The sequence below is a fragment of the Thalia democratica genome, chromosome 1 (assembly GCF_965202585.1).
Source record: "Thalia democratica chromosome 1, ktThaDemo2.hap1.1, whole genome shotgun sequence".
Lineage (NCBI taxonomy): Eukaryota > Metazoa > Chordata > Thaliacea > Salpida > Salpidae > Thalia > Thalia democratica.
The window spans coordinates 73,389,261-73,406,345 of record NC_139165.1 but is presented as its reverse complement, the minus strand read 5'-3'; the positions used below and the strand labels follow the sequence as shown (position 1 = coordinate 73,406,345).

Here is a 17,085-nt window from a genome sequence, read left to right as displayed (position 1 = left end):
TTATTGTTAATACAAATTAATTCAACAATATTTAACAAAGATAACCCTGTTTCACTTAAACAAGGCTTATCAGAGTATATAAGTGACAATAAGCAAGTTTGAAGCACACATATATATTGCAAGAGCAAATTAATAATCAACTTGTGACCATATAGGTAGACCGTTCTCGTTATTTTATCATAATTAAGTTCTTTAAATTTTCGAAACTATTTAAAACATACTAAAAAACTTAAGGGCTTTTTTTTATCAAAGCTCATAGTTATAATTTAGTTTTGTTGTTTATAGAAATTCATTCAACAATATTAAACAAAAATAACCCTGTTTCAATTAAACAAGGCTTATAATTGACAATAAGCAAATTTGAAGCACACATTTATATGGCAAGAGCAAATTAATAATCAACAAGTGGTCAGTATTAGACTTTAGTCTTTACATAATGTATTTTAAATGTAATACGTTATCCCTGACTATATAGAGACTGATAAACAACAACTTTAATAATAAGTAAATGATTTTTTTAAATAATATTGTGTACTTTATCATTTTAGTTTTATTTTTTCTTCGTGAAACTAGATAAGGTTGCAACTCTTTGAGTCAAAAAACTGACCTGAGTGAAATTAAACTGTCCTTAGTCATCCTGAGTTTTTTCAAATCCTTTTTTTTTTACTTTTCAAGTTTAGTATATCATAATTTGCATTTACATTAGTCAAAACAACTTTTTCAATATACCCAGTTTTTCGTATTATACTTTATCTATGGTAATACTTCAATTTATTCGTTTTTTCAAGTACTTTTTTAAATTTTAATAGTAGCTTGATATTTGAATATAAAAAAGCATTAATAATTAACAGATTTTTAAACTTTGGTCGAGATTTAAACAAAACTATTTAAGAAGAAAAACACTTATGACAATGTTATAGTTATAAATAAAATTCTAAGTCGTTAGCAAAATACCTGACCATACCTGGCATCCAAGCAAGGTTGAAGAAAATTTGCGCCGAAAATATTATCTATTACAATGAAACTTTCCAACTTTAATTTGTTAAAATAAACAACAATAATTGCAACAGTTTCTGATATTTTATTTTGTAATTTATAAACAAAACAAAACTTTTGATAAACCAGTACCTAATTAGTAAAAAAACTACAAAATTTTTTTGAAAAAGTCAACTTTAAAAATTAAAAAAAATTGTCTAACTAACAACATTTCCATAACTTTTAGATGAAGATACAAACAATTAAACTTTGTTTAAAATTTATTTCTTCAAATTTATCACAGTAGGTATCCAACTAATACAATAAGTAATGGTTTATTTACTGTAAGAGTACGAAAAAGTGTCAAGTAAAATAATGATTAAGCATAAATAACTAAACGAATGTTAAAAGGTCAAGTTCATTTCAAAACGATAACACTTTAAAAATTTTATTAAGTTTTTTAAAATGCATGTATTAATTTGTTTAGTAGTAAATTATTTAAAAAAATGTTGAAAACCAGTCTTAAAATCAATCAAGAAATTTGAAAATTAAACATTAGAAACACTACTAATGCTTGCATAGAGTTAAATATCAAAATAGCAACCTACCGAATCACCAGCTTGAATGGCGAAAATTAACCTAGGAAAAATTCAACTACTCACTCTGCATCAGGATTCAGGCGCAGGGTCATTCTCTTCGGGAACTTCAGGACTTTTCTCTTCTGGATCATCAGGATTATTCTCCCCAGGATCTTCAGGGCTTTTTTCCTTAGTTGAAACTTCGTTGTAGCCCTTCATGAACAGCACGGTCCTCTCCAGCCCCCTGTACTGCGTGTCGAGCTTGGAGTAGGCGAATCCCAGCTCCAGCACCTTGTTCTCCAGCTCCTCTATCTTCTCCTGCTGCTCCCTCTCCGCCTCCGCCTGCTGCGCCTTCTTCTCCTTCTCCGCGCTGGCGGCCAGCGACTGTCCGATGATTATGGCCACCAGCCCAATGCCCAGCGTGGCCGTGTTCGCCACCAGCTCCGCGCCCAGGTCCAGCGCCGCTTCGTCCGACATCCGGGCCGACCTTTCTATCTGCTCCTTGTTGCGCTGCAGGCCCTGGGAGTACAAGCGCATCCTCAGGGAAAGCTTGTTGTAGTCTGCGTGAGATAAAGTGAGACATTTAAAATAATTGGTTAGATCACTGTTGTACTAACAACACTAGTTTATTATTGTAATTGTGTAAAAAGGTGTTGCTTGGGTAATCTTAATAATTAAAAAATTATATTTGTATATATTGTTCTGGTAACACTTATCTTCATGCTGCCATCAAAAAAAAAATAAAAATAAACATACAAGCAAAGAACTGAAACTCATTTATTTAGGCTTGTCACCAAAAAGTTATTCTAAAAATCATAAAAAAAAAACATAATAATGAACTAGATAAGGCTCAATACGGTAGCAAAACGGTTTGATCTCTAAAGATTGTTTCTTCACTGGTATATATCATGACAAGCTGTTAATTATTTTTAAGGATAAAACCTTGAGATTAATTTAGAAATATTATTTGTCCAAGACTACAGGTACTTTTATTGGTTATTTAGTTCTAGATAATGTAGTTGTAAAACTTTATTTTTTACAGGGTCGCCAAAATTTTTTGAGAAACTACCAGGTTTTCTGAATTTCTTCCAGGTTTTTAAAAGTACACGTTTTTTGAACTATTTTTAGTTTAAAGCTAAGTTTAATATTGAAAACTGTGGTAAGTAGTATAAGTACATTGAAAAGATACTGTAAAGCTGCTTTAAATGTGTTTTTTGATGAAAAAAAGTTTGATAGTGACAATTTTTTTTATCTAAATGGTAGATTTTTTATTGTCATATTAAAATTTTACTACTTGACATGTAAAAATTGTTTATAGTTTCAGATTTTTCCAGGTTTTTTAGTGAATTTGTTAAAAATTCCAGGTTTTTAGCCTAAATTGTCAAACTCCAGTTTTTTCCAGTATTCTTGGTTTTTCCAGTATTCCAGGTTTTTTGGCAATCCTGTTTTCATAATATCAATTATTACTATAAGATTTTATAATTATAAAATTAATCAGTATTTTCACAATAAACTAAATTATGAATCAATAAGTTGTTCATGCATTAGCTTGTTAGTTTATAATACTATGTAAGCTTATGTAAAAAAATTATAAAGTATATGCAGTTGTATGTTTAAAACAGTTTTTAACTGCTAGAAATTATTTTAAGAAATAATTGTCTGAAAAACATACCAAAATTAACAAATTAAAAAATGTATCAATAAAATTTATGTGATTGTCATGGAAAAAAATATAAGACAACTTATGATAACTAATTTGAAAACATGAATTTGAAAAAGATAATAGTACCACAACTTAATTAAAATTAAAATTTTATATTAACAATGAGCATTTTCAACTACTTTCATGCAAAAACTTTTTTTTAAATAAACGTGCAAAGAAACAAACTTCAAAATTTGTAATCTACTAAAAACTTATTTTGTAATAAATTTTGTATATAAGGAATCTGAGAAAAAACATGCAAGTCTTAAAACCAACATTGTAAAAATTTGGATTATATAACACGTAGGTTGTAGATAACATTTTATGTTTTATTTAACCTAAACTGAAAATAAAATCTTAGCTAAAAATTGTGTTTATTGAGACAACCTTTGTATCAACAAACTTATTACAATCTTCTTGTAAAGTATTAACAGACTCTCGATTTAAAAACACTCAAATATTACCTTTGTGAAAGTAATTTGTTTTATAGTACTTCAACTAACTATTAGTGTTAGATAACTAATTAGTGTAAATAAATAAAATATGTTGTACCTGCAAACGTACTTTTTGAATTAAACACTGTTTTTATTTCTAAAATTAAACAAGCTGTGATAAACTCACATCTTGCAACTGGGAGTATAACTTTTTCTTTCCATTCTGGGTGCTTAAGAGCTTCTTTTTTTAGATTATCAACTATCGGTTTAGATACAATTTTAAATAATAATGGAGCAAACTTAGCTAGAGGCACTCCTAAAACCATAGCTTAACAAACAATACAGCTGTAAAATGTATTTGTTAAGAAAAAAGCTGACGTATTTAACTTTCTGTAAAAAATAAAAACAGCTACCAATTGCTAACCTAAATTTTTCATTCAAAAAAAGATTCACACTGTTAAAGTAGAAACAATTAAATATGCAAAAAACATTACATTCTATAAATTCAGCTAGTAAAGTATTTTAACAAAACTCATTAAAAAGAGTTATAATTATTTAAATTTAAATAAAAACTAATTAAGCATAAAATATTGATAACTAAGCATAAAATTATACTTGTTTTATGCAAGTCTATGTTGTCACTTGTTTTTATACTTTACTTCAAAAGTTTATTTAACAGTTTCTTTAATAGTTTTTTTAATCATTTCTAGTTAACTTAAAATAGGCAGCATAAGTTTAATAGAAATAGTATATAGAAGCATTTAAAACTTGATGATTTTATATGTTTAGTTATATCAAATCATCAACTTTTATATGCTATGTCCATAAACTATTATTTTGACACAAAAAATAACTTTATAAAATTTAAATTTCGTTAAAACTTTGAATTGGTACCAAAATAAATAAGTTTTCTTATCAAAAATATATCAAGTTTTCTAAATTTCAAAAATACTTTAAACAACTAATTTATTTATCAAGATTTATTAACTTATCCACTTAAAAGCAGTAAGTACAAAAATTTCATTTTATAAAAAGAACACAAGTAGTTTTGTAACAATAACTAAAACTTATTTTAATGGCAAAGAGGTCAACTTTGTTTTCAAATAATATCATATATCTAATTTTTTTACTTTTATTTTTATTAAAGTAATTTTTTTAAATAGTAGGGATCAAAACTCAGTGAATTCAACAATGGTTTTGTTATTGACTTTTCTGAGCTATCATATAAGAACAATTTTAAACTTTTGAAATTTTTTTTTACATTCCCATACCCTTAAAAACAACAGTATAGTTTTAAAAAAGTTCTAAAATATGAAAAATAACTTATTAAAAAAAATATATTATTAGACTCTAAGCTAATTAAATATATTTTGGCCCAATACAACAGAAATTAAACTACATATTGTTTTAATAACTTTACTTAAAAACTTTTTTTCATTAAAAGGTTCACATTTTTCAAAACTTGAAAACCAAATATAAATTTTTAACTGTTTTAATTTACAGAATATTAAAAATAAAACTACAACAGTTGCACTCTACTAATATTAGTTATTAATAAGTAAAGCATTAAAGAAAATATTAAGAAATTAAGTTAATCAGTGTTCACATCTAATCATTGCAAAAAAGAAAGCACACAGCATAACTTTTATGGCAGTAAGGAGATTGCTTAAGATTCTCATTTTAAAAACTTACAACGTGCAAGAGGCAGCACAACAAGGTTATTCCATCTGGAACCCTTTCTAGCTTCTTTTTTTAAAGTCTCAACTAAGGGCTTAGTTACTATTTTAAGAATAAGTGGGGCTGCTTTAGCCAAAGGAATTCCAAGAACCATAAACTTAGTTTAATGTTATTACTAACATATCTGCACAAAATAAACTAGAATGCATTACCAAAAATAAACAAAAAGTAAAGCAATCATTAGTATAACATGCATAAAAGTAAAAAAATGGAAATAAAACAAAATCAAACAAAAAAATCAGTTTTTTAAATAGTTTATTAGTACTTTTATTATTTTGTAGTGTATAGATTTTAAATCTCTAAACTTTACTTTTAGTTTTCATTTACAGCAGTACATTGTATAACAATAGTCAAACTTTTATACATAGTTAAGGGCATAGGGGGGGGTAAACACCCTTTTTTGGTTTTTGATCTTATTATATATAGTTTTTACTAAGCTACAAGATGCTTTTTACAGATTTAAAAAATTCAAAATATTTTTTGAGATATAGACGGTCAAAGTCGGAGGCAACAATAGGATCCTTATGGGAGGCGCAAACTAAAACGGCAAATAACTAGAAATCACTAAAAATCTATCTCCTCCTACGTTTTTTGAGATAACTACCTCAAATTTTCAGGAAATGTTCCTTGCATTATTTAGAAAATTCTGTCAGAACAGATTTTTAAAAAATTAAAAAATTAAAATTTTATAACAAAAAAACAAAATAAAAACTGTTTTTTTTGTTTATTTTTTATATAAAATTTTTATTTTTTATTTTTTTCAAAATTCCTTCCAACAGAATTTTCTAAATATATCAAGGAAAATTTCCTGAAAGTTTGAAGTAGTTATCTTAAGAAACGTAGGAGAAGATAGATTTTTAGTAAAATAGTCTATTTTTGCTGTTTTAGTTTGCGCCTCCCATAAGGAACCTATTGTTGGCTCCGACTTTGACCGGCTATATCTCAAAAATTATTTTGAATTTTTAAAATCTGTAAAAAGCATCTTGTAGCTTAGTAAAAACTATATAAAATAAGATCAAAAACCAAAAAAGGGTGTTTACCCCCCCCTATGCCCTTAAGTTCTATATACATTAATTACATAAAAACTTAAATTTGGTTGTAGTATTATTAACGACAATATTTTGTGGAAAGGACTTACAATATCAAAAAATTAAACTTGTGTAGTAAAAGTCCAGGCATCGGAAAATTTACTTAATACATCTGAGTATGACTTTATTTTAAACCGTAGTTAGTAGTTAATACCTACAAAAGTAGGCGTTAAAGCTATGTACTAAAAAACTGCTTACTTCTAGCCATTTGTAGAAACACTGAGTCTCTCCAAAAGGGACTTTTTTTTACATATGCTTTAACTGCATTTATCAATGGCTTTGTTGCCGTCTTAAAAACTTCAGGTATAACTTTGTACATTGGAATGACAGGCATTTTATTGATTTTAAATATTTTCTATAAAAGGTATCAAAATAATATTTTGTTGTAAAACTTTTTATTACAACTTTTTTTTTAATCAAGAATTCTTTAAAGACTAAACATCAACTTTAAAATTTAGTGTAAACATCAAAACTTGTAGTACAGCTGTTTTCAAAAAACTTAACATAATTAAAAACACTTAATATAATTACAATTTTAACTGTATTACTTCTTTTATAAATAACATACAGCAAAAATTTATTTTAAGAGCTGAAACATAGATTGATCCTTTTAACTACACACTTCTTTATTAAACATAAGAGCACTATCTAACACAACCTTGTTAAAAAAATTATGTTTGTATTTTTTTGATTGTTATAGTGAACTACAATTTTTATTGCTAAGGTTCATATGCAAGTATCATAAAAAACTATATATACCAGAGCTTATTATAAACTTCTAAGATAGACCCTGGCTGAAGTGCTGGCTATTTTTAGTATTTAAAAACAAAGTTTTAAATAAACACAAACCTCACAAACACTTAAGTCATTTTAATAAAAAACTACCTATATTTAATGACAAAAAAAAATAAAGTAAAAAATTGAAAACAGACTTAACTTAATTTTAAGTTATAACTAAAAAACTGCTGGAGTATTATTGAAAAATCTTTAAACTATTCTGAGTTTTTTAAAGTCACAAAAAGTACAAACTATTCTAAGTTGGTCTAAGTTTCCTGAATTAGATGTAGTTTTTTACTTTAACTAGCCTTAAATTCTAGCAACCCTGGTAGAATTAAGTTTTATTTCAACTAAATAGTAGTATTGTTAAAAATTACAAAATAAGTGAACTAATAATTTACAATAAATATTATTTGTTTTCTAAGAAAAAACTTAAATCATTTAATCAGTTAAAGATTTATTCACTTTGAATTAAACTAAAATCTAAAGTGTTCTATAATATAGATTAAATTTCATTAAATTACTAAAATATTAATTTAACACATTACAAATAGAAAAGCTTTCAAAAAATTCAATAAACAAAATAGCCAAAATTTGTAGAAAAAGTAGAAAAGTTTCAACAATAAGTTAGAAAATAAATAGTTGTATAAAAAACAAACAATTTTACACTAAATTTTATATATGATGCTTTTTTATGTTGAGCATGGCAATACATACTCCATAAGGAAGGAGTAAAGAGCAATATAAATTACATCATATACAGTAGGGTGCTTATTATTACAACAGCTTCTTTTGATTTTCTGGTTGGAATTTTTTAAAGTTTTTTTAAGCATCATAAAAACACACTTTGCAAAATTTTATTTGTTTTGAAGAAACTTTCACCTTAGCACCAACCAATTTTCTAACAACCACCCTAATGCAAAATGTATGGGATCCGAAAAATTCAAAATTAGAGTTTTGAGCTGAGATTTTTTTACATGCGACGAATTATCACACAAACACAATATGAACAATTTAAAACAATTCAAAGAAAGTTTTATGGTGGCATTTCTTGATTTCATGCACTTTATTACTTTTTAAAGTTTTCTTGAACTTCCTCTCTTTTTTTTCACAAAACAAAATTTAGAAAATTGGTAAGTGCCAAGGTGAAAGCTTCTTTAAGTCATCTAAAATTTTGTACAGGGTGTTTTTATATAATTTCCAATACAAAACATTAAATCATTTCCAGCCTGAAACTCAAAAGTAGCTGTAAAAATAAACACCCTAATATACAGTCATAACTCATAAAAAAATCAACTTCAACTTTTTTAACATAACCTTATTTTTTTGTAGAATACAATAATATACAAGGTAATTTAAATAATTTTGCACACTCTATAAAATCATCATAAGCTGCCACTGTTGTAAAATATTTTTATTTGCTTATTTCTTATAGAATAATAAGTTCTTTCCCTACGTTTTAGTTGCTTAAACTTTGAAACTTATTAATTAAATATTTTTATCTAAAAATATTTTGACTTTTCAAAGTAAAAACATTACTTAATGCTTGTTTAGTCACTGATTAATATTTAAGTTCCGAAAAAATTCAATTTGAAAAAATTGAATTGTAATGACCTCATATGAGAGCAACATAAGGTATTTCAAATAGGTCTTTATCTTAATTGTTTATTTATCTTAGATTTTATTTTTAACATTATTGTGGTTGTAACAGATAATGCATCAATTATTAAAAAACAAAACATAATTTTAGGTATTTTATGTTCCTCATTCTCTACAAGGTCATCTCCATTGGCCTAAACACAATTAAATATTATTAATACTTATTTTTTTTACTATACTAGATTAGAGCTGGGCAAACTATATCATGTGGGTCAATGCATCCCAAAAGTAAAAATCTGCTGCAATTTTCTTTTAGGCTAATAAAAAACATTTTAATAAATTAAGGCCATAGGGAGGTGAGCCATGTTCTTTACAAGTTGATCTTATTTTAAAGAGTTTTTACTAAGCTTCAAGTTGCTTTTTACCGTATTAAAAAACTCAAATTAGTTTTTGAGATATGACCGGTCAAAGTCGGGCCACATAATAGGCTATGTATGAGAAGGGAAAACTAAAACCGCAAAATTATCTCATCCTACATTTTTAAAGCAATCTCCTTCAAATTTTTACAGTCTAATCTTTATACCATAACAAAAAAAAACATTACTTTAGACTTTAAAAAATTGTAAGTAAAAATAACTTTTTTTAAATAGACTTTTTTTTTATTCTGTCATGATTCTTTTTTTTTTTAATTAAAAATTATAAGTAATGTTTTTTGTTATGATGTAAGGAACATTTCCTGAAAACTTGAAGGAGATTGCTTGAAAAATGAAAAAGGAGATAGATTTTTAGTGATTTTTTTAATTTATGAGAAAATTGACCCCAAAAAACTTGTGGTCTATACGGTTGTATTGGAAACTCTTTACAAAAAATATAATATTTCAAAAGTTAAATGATATTTTTGAATTCTATTTCCCTTGAAGACTTATTTGGTCTGAGATTTTTAATTATCAAATTAACAGGAGTGTGTGAAAACTGTGAACAATATATTGTTTTTTAAACAAATATCTAATTTCCTTTTAGTTTGAGTACTAAATCAGTTTAAATTTAATTTTTAACAGTTTTTTCATTTAACTTTGTAACAGTGATCACACAGTCAAACTGTCAGTTGGTTAACAATTTTCAGTGTCAGTAAACACTTGCTTGGGGTATCTAGCTTAAAAGTTTTGCCATACTTGGTAGGATTAGTACTTAAGACTTTAAGATTAAAAAAGAGTGATTAAAACAACAAGCCACCAAGAGTTTATAAACGTATAAGCCACTTATAGAACAGCTTTAAATGCTAATCACACAATAGATGATACAACACAAGAGATGATGAAACTAATTTGCTTGACTTACTATCTTTTTTTTTGAATTAGGTGGAGTAAGTACTTAATTTTTTCCATAAAAAAAAAGTTATTCAGTTGACAAGATTGGTTGACCATAATTAGGATATTCAGCCTTTAAGAATGCCAGATTAAAGAATATTGCAAACAATACTTAAAATAGTTACACTCATGTTTGTGTTTAAGCTTGTTGTTAAATTTTAATCAAATAATTGTGCCTTGGTTAGTTTTGAAAACTATAACAAGTACTTTTAGTTCTGTTTTAGTGTGAAAACTTGTTTTAAAATTTGATTGATGATTCTTTGGTGAATGTAATTCATCGATACTGAAACTTTGGTAGTGTAGGATTTCTATGAGGTGGAAACTATAATTGTTGTACCTCTAGTCAGTTTAGAAATCCACAAAAAGTATATAATATCATGCCTAAATAATTATTTTTTATTAAAATGTTGTTTGTTTTTTTAAAATGCTCACAAATATGGTCAAGGAAAAGTGTAGAAAAACACCTTATGGTCATCAACTTAGCACCTTTGATTTGTTGAACATTTAGTTTATTTAAAAACTATAAAAAAAACACCAAAAAAGATACAAAAGTGTTTTAAAAACTAAAAAAATTAAAACTGGGATCTTAAATAAACAACAAATACTTTATATAACACATGTAAGCATAAGATATGTATATTTTAAACACGTGAATGATAATTGTACAAATAGTACTCTAATAGTCTGGTTTATTAAAAATCAAAATTGCTTTGTAAACTGCAACATTAGTTACATTAGCATTGGCATGTATTTTAGGTCATCTTAAAGTATTTTCAAGTTTATCATTAGGGGATATTATGTTAAACCTAAGTCAGTATATACAAAAATACAAAACATTCTATAAAGCAACACTTTAAAATATCCTTAAATAGAATTTTTATAAATCTCTTTTACTAAACTAACAGAGCATAGATGTTTGTAAAAATTAACAAATAATGTTTTATAATTTATTTTAGTTATTCAAACAAACTCCTACAGCTTGTTACTACTTGTTTTGTTTTAATATCATTGTTAACGAGTAATTACGTTTTATGCATCATTCTAGTCTGGCAGATAAAAAAATTTTAGACAATGAAACATTTTTTTATTACGTTTTAATAGTTATTTGATGGTTTTATACCGGCTATTACCCTTTTATTCTATATCTAGTTTTACAAAAGTGATGTAACTTATGGGTCTAAGTTAGACCATATAAAATACACAAACAAAAACTAGGCTGTTTTTGTTATTACCTTCTTATACTGTAAATTACATAAAGTTATGATAACTATTTAATAAACTTTTGCCTTTATATTTCAAAATCCTGACTAAAAAAAAAAGTTGGTTGTAATTTAAGGTTACATGACTATTCAAATTCGGACAACTCAAATTCCGACAATTCAAATTCTTAAAAAAATATTAAAAGGACTTTATCTCAATAATTATTATAAATTTTAAAAAAATGAAAAATAAATACGTAGATCTTAATAATATCTAAAGCCAATTTTTTCTTTTTTTCAAAATCTAAAATACTTTTCAAGATATTTTAAAATTATTAAAAATTACTATGTTTTTTACTTTATATAGACCATATCTCAAAAATTATTTAATGTTTTACAAAAAAAAAAAAATGGCCTGTAGATATTAATATGCTTTACATATGCCTTTTTTATTTTAGAAAAATATACATTATTTTTTTATTTTTAGTCGTTTCAATCATTTTTTAAGAATTTGAATCGTCGGAATTTGAATTGTCCGAATTTGAATAGTCGTGCACCCGTAATTTAAATATAAGTATCTTAAAATTAAAGTTAACCGTTTGTTAATAAAAACATAAACAGCGAAAAAAGTTTACTAGAATATAAAAAAAAGAAAAATATTCACAGTTCTTTTTCTTTGTTGAACTTATATATGCTTCTGTGTGCTAAGTCGCTTGACACATAGAAACATAAATTAGTTTATAAATAGTTAGTTATAAAGAAGAGGGGATTGTTTGACAGAACTTTTTCGTTTCTTAGCATAAAACTCACGAAATTAGATGAGTTGTGACAAACTTTCTACTGTGGCTTTTAGTTGACATCAACAAACAGCTATGTAATGTCCAATTTCTGCATGACTTAAGCGTGAGAGAATGGAAACTTTGATTTCTGGGGAACATCATTTTTGCCCTACCAGTTAACAATAAAGGTAACTATGTTGCTCTACTGGCTTTTAAACATGCATTAATTGTCATTCTGTCTTTTGCCTTTTTTTCCATCCGATCGGTTGTGTACTAATGTTTAAGTATGCCTTTACAACGTTCTAAACTACAACCCGGTTACATTGCATGATTAATCTTAGGAGTAGCCCTCGGTAAATGTAATCGATTTGTTATAGCGCATTAACTATGAGTTATAGCAACAAGCTATTTTTTTAGAACTATGATGTAACTTTAAACTCCCTGTTTAGTTATTGAGATCAAATTAGAAATGTATCTCTAGAGCAACATTGAATTTAGTTAAAACAAATAAATCTCCTTTCCGACTAGAACCGACCAGATTAGCAATAAATCGGATAACTAAAATACTATACACAGTTTCATAGTAAGAAAAATTGTAGATATAAAAGACAAGACTCAACGCACTTGAATGTTTCACAAGAAGCCTTGGAGCCTCGAAATCCAGAGTAGGCTGATCTCGTGGAAATAACCACCTTTAAGAATCCCTAATTTCTAAACTGATCAGGTGCACTGTTACCTGCCGCTACGTCTACTGTTACACTCAACTTTAAGATGGGAATCAAATTAGAAGGCAAAAAGAAGGGAATCAAACCCGACCATTTCTGCAAATCCTAAAGTACATCGCCCACAAACTCTTCCAATCCGTTGAAAAGAATTACATGAAAATTCAAATTCCGACAATTCAAATTATTTTTAAAAAATCATACAACCATATCTCAAAAAGTTATATAAATTTTAAAGAAATAAAAAAGTGGTTGTAAACCTAATTAATAAGATTATCATAGCAAAAGATAAACTGAAATAATAACTATTAAAAGTAATTCTATATTTTTAAACAAATTTTATCCATATCTTTAAAACCATTTGAAATTTTTCAAAAAGAAAAAAAATAGTCAGTAGGTTACTATAAGACTTACTTTTATATTTTTATTTTGTTAGAGTATATTTAACTTTTTGATTTGTGTCGTTCGCCCCTTGAGAAGATGGGAATATTAAAGATTGGTAATATAGGTTTTTGAAGGTTTACAGTCAAAGGACAAAATAATTTGACAGAATTGCTAAACAGTTTTCGTCTCAAATCTTCTATGAATTAATTTCAACAATAAATATACTGTAAAAAAAATAAAACGGTAAAGCAGTAAAACAGCCTAATGGTTTGTTTATCTTCAGAAATAAAATAAAATCTTTAGGGTTATACATATACAAAATTACTAGTTTTCAAATTAAAACTAACATTAATTAACTATCTGTTACTTATTTAAAAGAAGCTAACAAGTGAACACTGTGCTAATATACATGTAAATATCTAAAAAACAAACACTTTCATCAGTAAAAGTGATTACTACAAGCCCTTAAAAGTAATACAAAGTATAAGGTACACTCACTCAAAAAGTTTGGTCCAAAGACTTGGTGCACAAAAAAACCTTTAGAATATCGAGTCATGCACTAGAACAGTTAAACGTCATATCCAGAACTTGCATATTTTACTACTTTACTTTCATTTCGAAAAATATAAAAATATAAATATATGTTTTGAAAAAATAAAAGAGCTTTGTCTAAAATACCAAAAGTTGCCAATTTTATAAATTTAAACTTGTTTGTTTTAGAAGCACTAAACCAAGGATTTGCAACTTTTTATTAGTAGCTAAAATATCTTTTAAATTATATAGAAGTATTCTTTAAATTTTTATTTGTATGGACATTTTGACTTTAGAAACTTTAATGTTTTTTTTTTTCATCTGACTTGTCGAGCACTATAGACCTCAACTTTAAAAAAAACTATTATTATATAATGTATACATATATTTATACAAATTTTTAATATTATGCAGTTAACACGTTTGTCTAGTGCAGAAGTTTGCCAATCCTTAGTTTAGTTAATTACAAGTTTAAATTTCTGTAAAAATGTTTAGTAAATTTTAGCTTTACTGAGGAATATATGAGATAGAAATATCTCATATACGAAACAGCTGTATAGAACTGTTGCTTATTATATAATTAAATAAATGGATGTTTTGTATAACAAAACACTTAAACTAATTTGTTCTGTATAATTTTATCATGTTAAAAAAAAATTATTCACAAATGAACTTATTTGATCCTTTATAGTTATTGCGTTTTTACATGCAGTATAAGCTACAATATCAACAAAACAACAGTAAAGTACTTTTTAAAAACCTGATTAGCTGAATAGATAATTTTTTATCACAATTCCTAATAAAAAATTTAAAGGCTAGTATCTGAAAATGGTGAAATTGATTTGAAAATCAAAAAAAAAAAAAAAATTTATACACAATACTGATCTACAGTTAAAGTTGAAAAGTAAAGGTGCTGATGAAAAAGTTTAAAGTTGTTGTTAATAAAACTTGTTACATATTGAGCTTGATTGTAAAAAATAGGAATACAAAAAAATATATATATGTGAAAAGCAATGAATGTATATCAATTCAATTTAAGCATTGCTATAACCAAAGATTAGTATTGATTCTGGTAAATATATTAGCTTTTAAAATAAAAATGTTGATATTATTGAAATTGTCTTTAAACCAGCTTATCAAACACTTTTAATTATACAAATACTAAAACTTTTTAAAACTATAATTAATTACTTATTATTTTACTTAAAGAGTACAATCCTATTTTTAGCTGTTTATAAGTGAGCCTAAATTAGTTTAAAGTAAGTTGAACTACATTTAAAAAAGTTTAACACCTACTGTAACTCTTTAAACTTATAAAATTATAAAAGTTACATAATTTATAAGTAATAGTAATAAGCTATAACTTTTAGTTACAACTTAAAGAAATGGAAAAGTTTAGTTCAGACAAATTAAGAAAATTTAAGCATATTTTCAAAGGTCTATAAGTTCTGTTAAGCTAGTTATTAAAGTTTAATCTAAAAGTTTTTAACTATATAAAATGAGTGTACAGTTTATTAATGAATGTAAAGAATGTTCTTGATTATATTTTTAAGGACTTTGATTAACATTTAAAGTTATAAGTTTTAAGAAATAAAAAAAAAACTGTTTATGTTATTAAATTTCAATATTAGTTATTTTGAAGTAGGTAGCACAAATAATAAGGTAAAAATAATATTTAAACGACAAAATTTCACATGGCAAAAATTGTTTAGACATTAGTAGAAAAGCAAAGCATTTTAATAACTGTTAACTACTTCATTTTAGTTTGGAAACATTTAGTTTGTATATTATAAGTAGGTAGGTTTTAAGCTTTAAACGTTTTACGTTCGTCTCAAATTTGCTAATATTTCAAAATCTCTGAAGCTGAGTTTTCCAAGCTATTTTACATGACAGACCCTTTTTCAGGAAACTGTAAAATTATTGCACCCATTTATTACAAACCCCAAAATATCTGAGGTAAAATAATTAATGCAGCTTTACTAGTTATCGTATAAAATAGTTCCAGCCTTATTGCCGAAAATTTCAAAATTGCCCCTCTTTTAGCCCCTTTCTAAATATTGCCTCCCGATTTACACCCTTTGGGAAACGCTGCATTAAGTGTGATTTTAAGTTAAAATTAACTTGGACTAGATTATCGTCTTTTTTCACTTACTAATTGAAAAATTGATACAAATATTCACAGTTAAGATTCTTAAAGTTGTACAAACTTTTATTTCAAAGAGTATTTTAAAGTGCTAATAGAATATGTTGAAAACTACGATTCTAAAACAGCTTAAAAACACTGTCTATAACATCACAAAATTAAAAGTATATTTTCTTAATTAAAGTTCGCTACTTAATTTATAAAAACTTAGCATGTTTTACACTTTTAAGAATTACTTATTTTTAAGCAGTACAACTAAAAATCAACCCTTAAAAAAAAATTAAAAGATTAAAATCTTAAAAAATTGCAAGAAATCTATATTTTTAAGTTTTTATAAAGAAGTTTAGTTATTGTTACTGTTTGGTATGTAAATATTTTTTTAGTTCATAAATTTTACTTGACTTAGTTTATCATATTGTTTTAATTTTTGGTTTGTAATGGTTTTATTGCTGTTTAAGCATGATGATTTGCTTTTAGAAAAAAGTTTAAATTGTTTAAAGAAAACAATGCATTAAGTAAGATGTATTAAATAGTTCGTTACAGAGATTAAACGATTAATAAAAATATGTTTACTTACTTTTTAAAATATAATTAGCCTTAGAATATATTGAGTAAAAGAATAGTTTTTTTTTTTTTACTAAAAAATACTGATAAATGCTGAAATAATCGAACCGTTTAGTAGTTTAAAGCATCATTTACAAGTTAAAGTAATTTGAAAAATGTCTACAGTATAAACTAATATATTATGCATTTAATAATTTTAAGTTCAAACTAAATTGCTCTACACATTTTGTAAGATTTTTACCTAATGTTAAACTATAATACAATCTTAATATGTATTAAGTTATTGTAACTTTTTAGTTATATTTAAATCAATTTTTTATAAAGCATAATTATTACTTAAAAAAAAACATATTATTTACGGCTATATGGCTATTAATTCTTTTTGTAAGTTTTATATATAAAAGGTACACAGTTTTAGTAAATTTATCTTAGTCACTAAGTGTAATAGCTTACAGTATTACATAGCTTTGTGTTTATGCATATTTGCCACATATTGAAAAAAAATA

General features: G+C 25.7%; 1 protein-coding gene across 3 annotated transcripts; it reads right to left on the bottom strand.

The window, feature by feature from the left end:
- Positions 1 to 1,307: 1,307 nt before the first annotated feature.
- On the bottom strand, positions 1,308 to 6,857 carry LOC145835779 (optic atrophy 3 protein homolog). 3 transcript variants are annotated; one of them, XM_082943513.1, is made up of 2 exons: positions 6,713 to 6,857; positions 1,308 to 2,113 (listed from the first exon to the last, which is right to left on the bottom strand). In XM_082943513.1, exons 1-2 carry the CDS (start codon positions 6,846 to 6,848, stop codon positions 1,644 to 1,646), a joined length of 606 nt encoding a protein of 201 aa, XP_082799639.1. In that variant the 5' UTR covers positions 6,849 to 6,857; the 3' UTR covers positions 1,308 to 1,643. The 3 variants fall into 3 exon arrangements, with proteins under 3 accessions (XP_082799639.1, XP_082799624.1, XP_082799632.1); XM_082943498.1 differs by lacking the exon at positions 6,713 to 6,857 and adding an exon at positions 5,382 to 5,541; XM_082943506.1 differs by lacking the exon at positions 6,713 to 6,857 and adding an exon at positions 3,877 to 4,015.
- Positions 6,858 to 17,085: the final 10,228 nt, after the last annotated feature.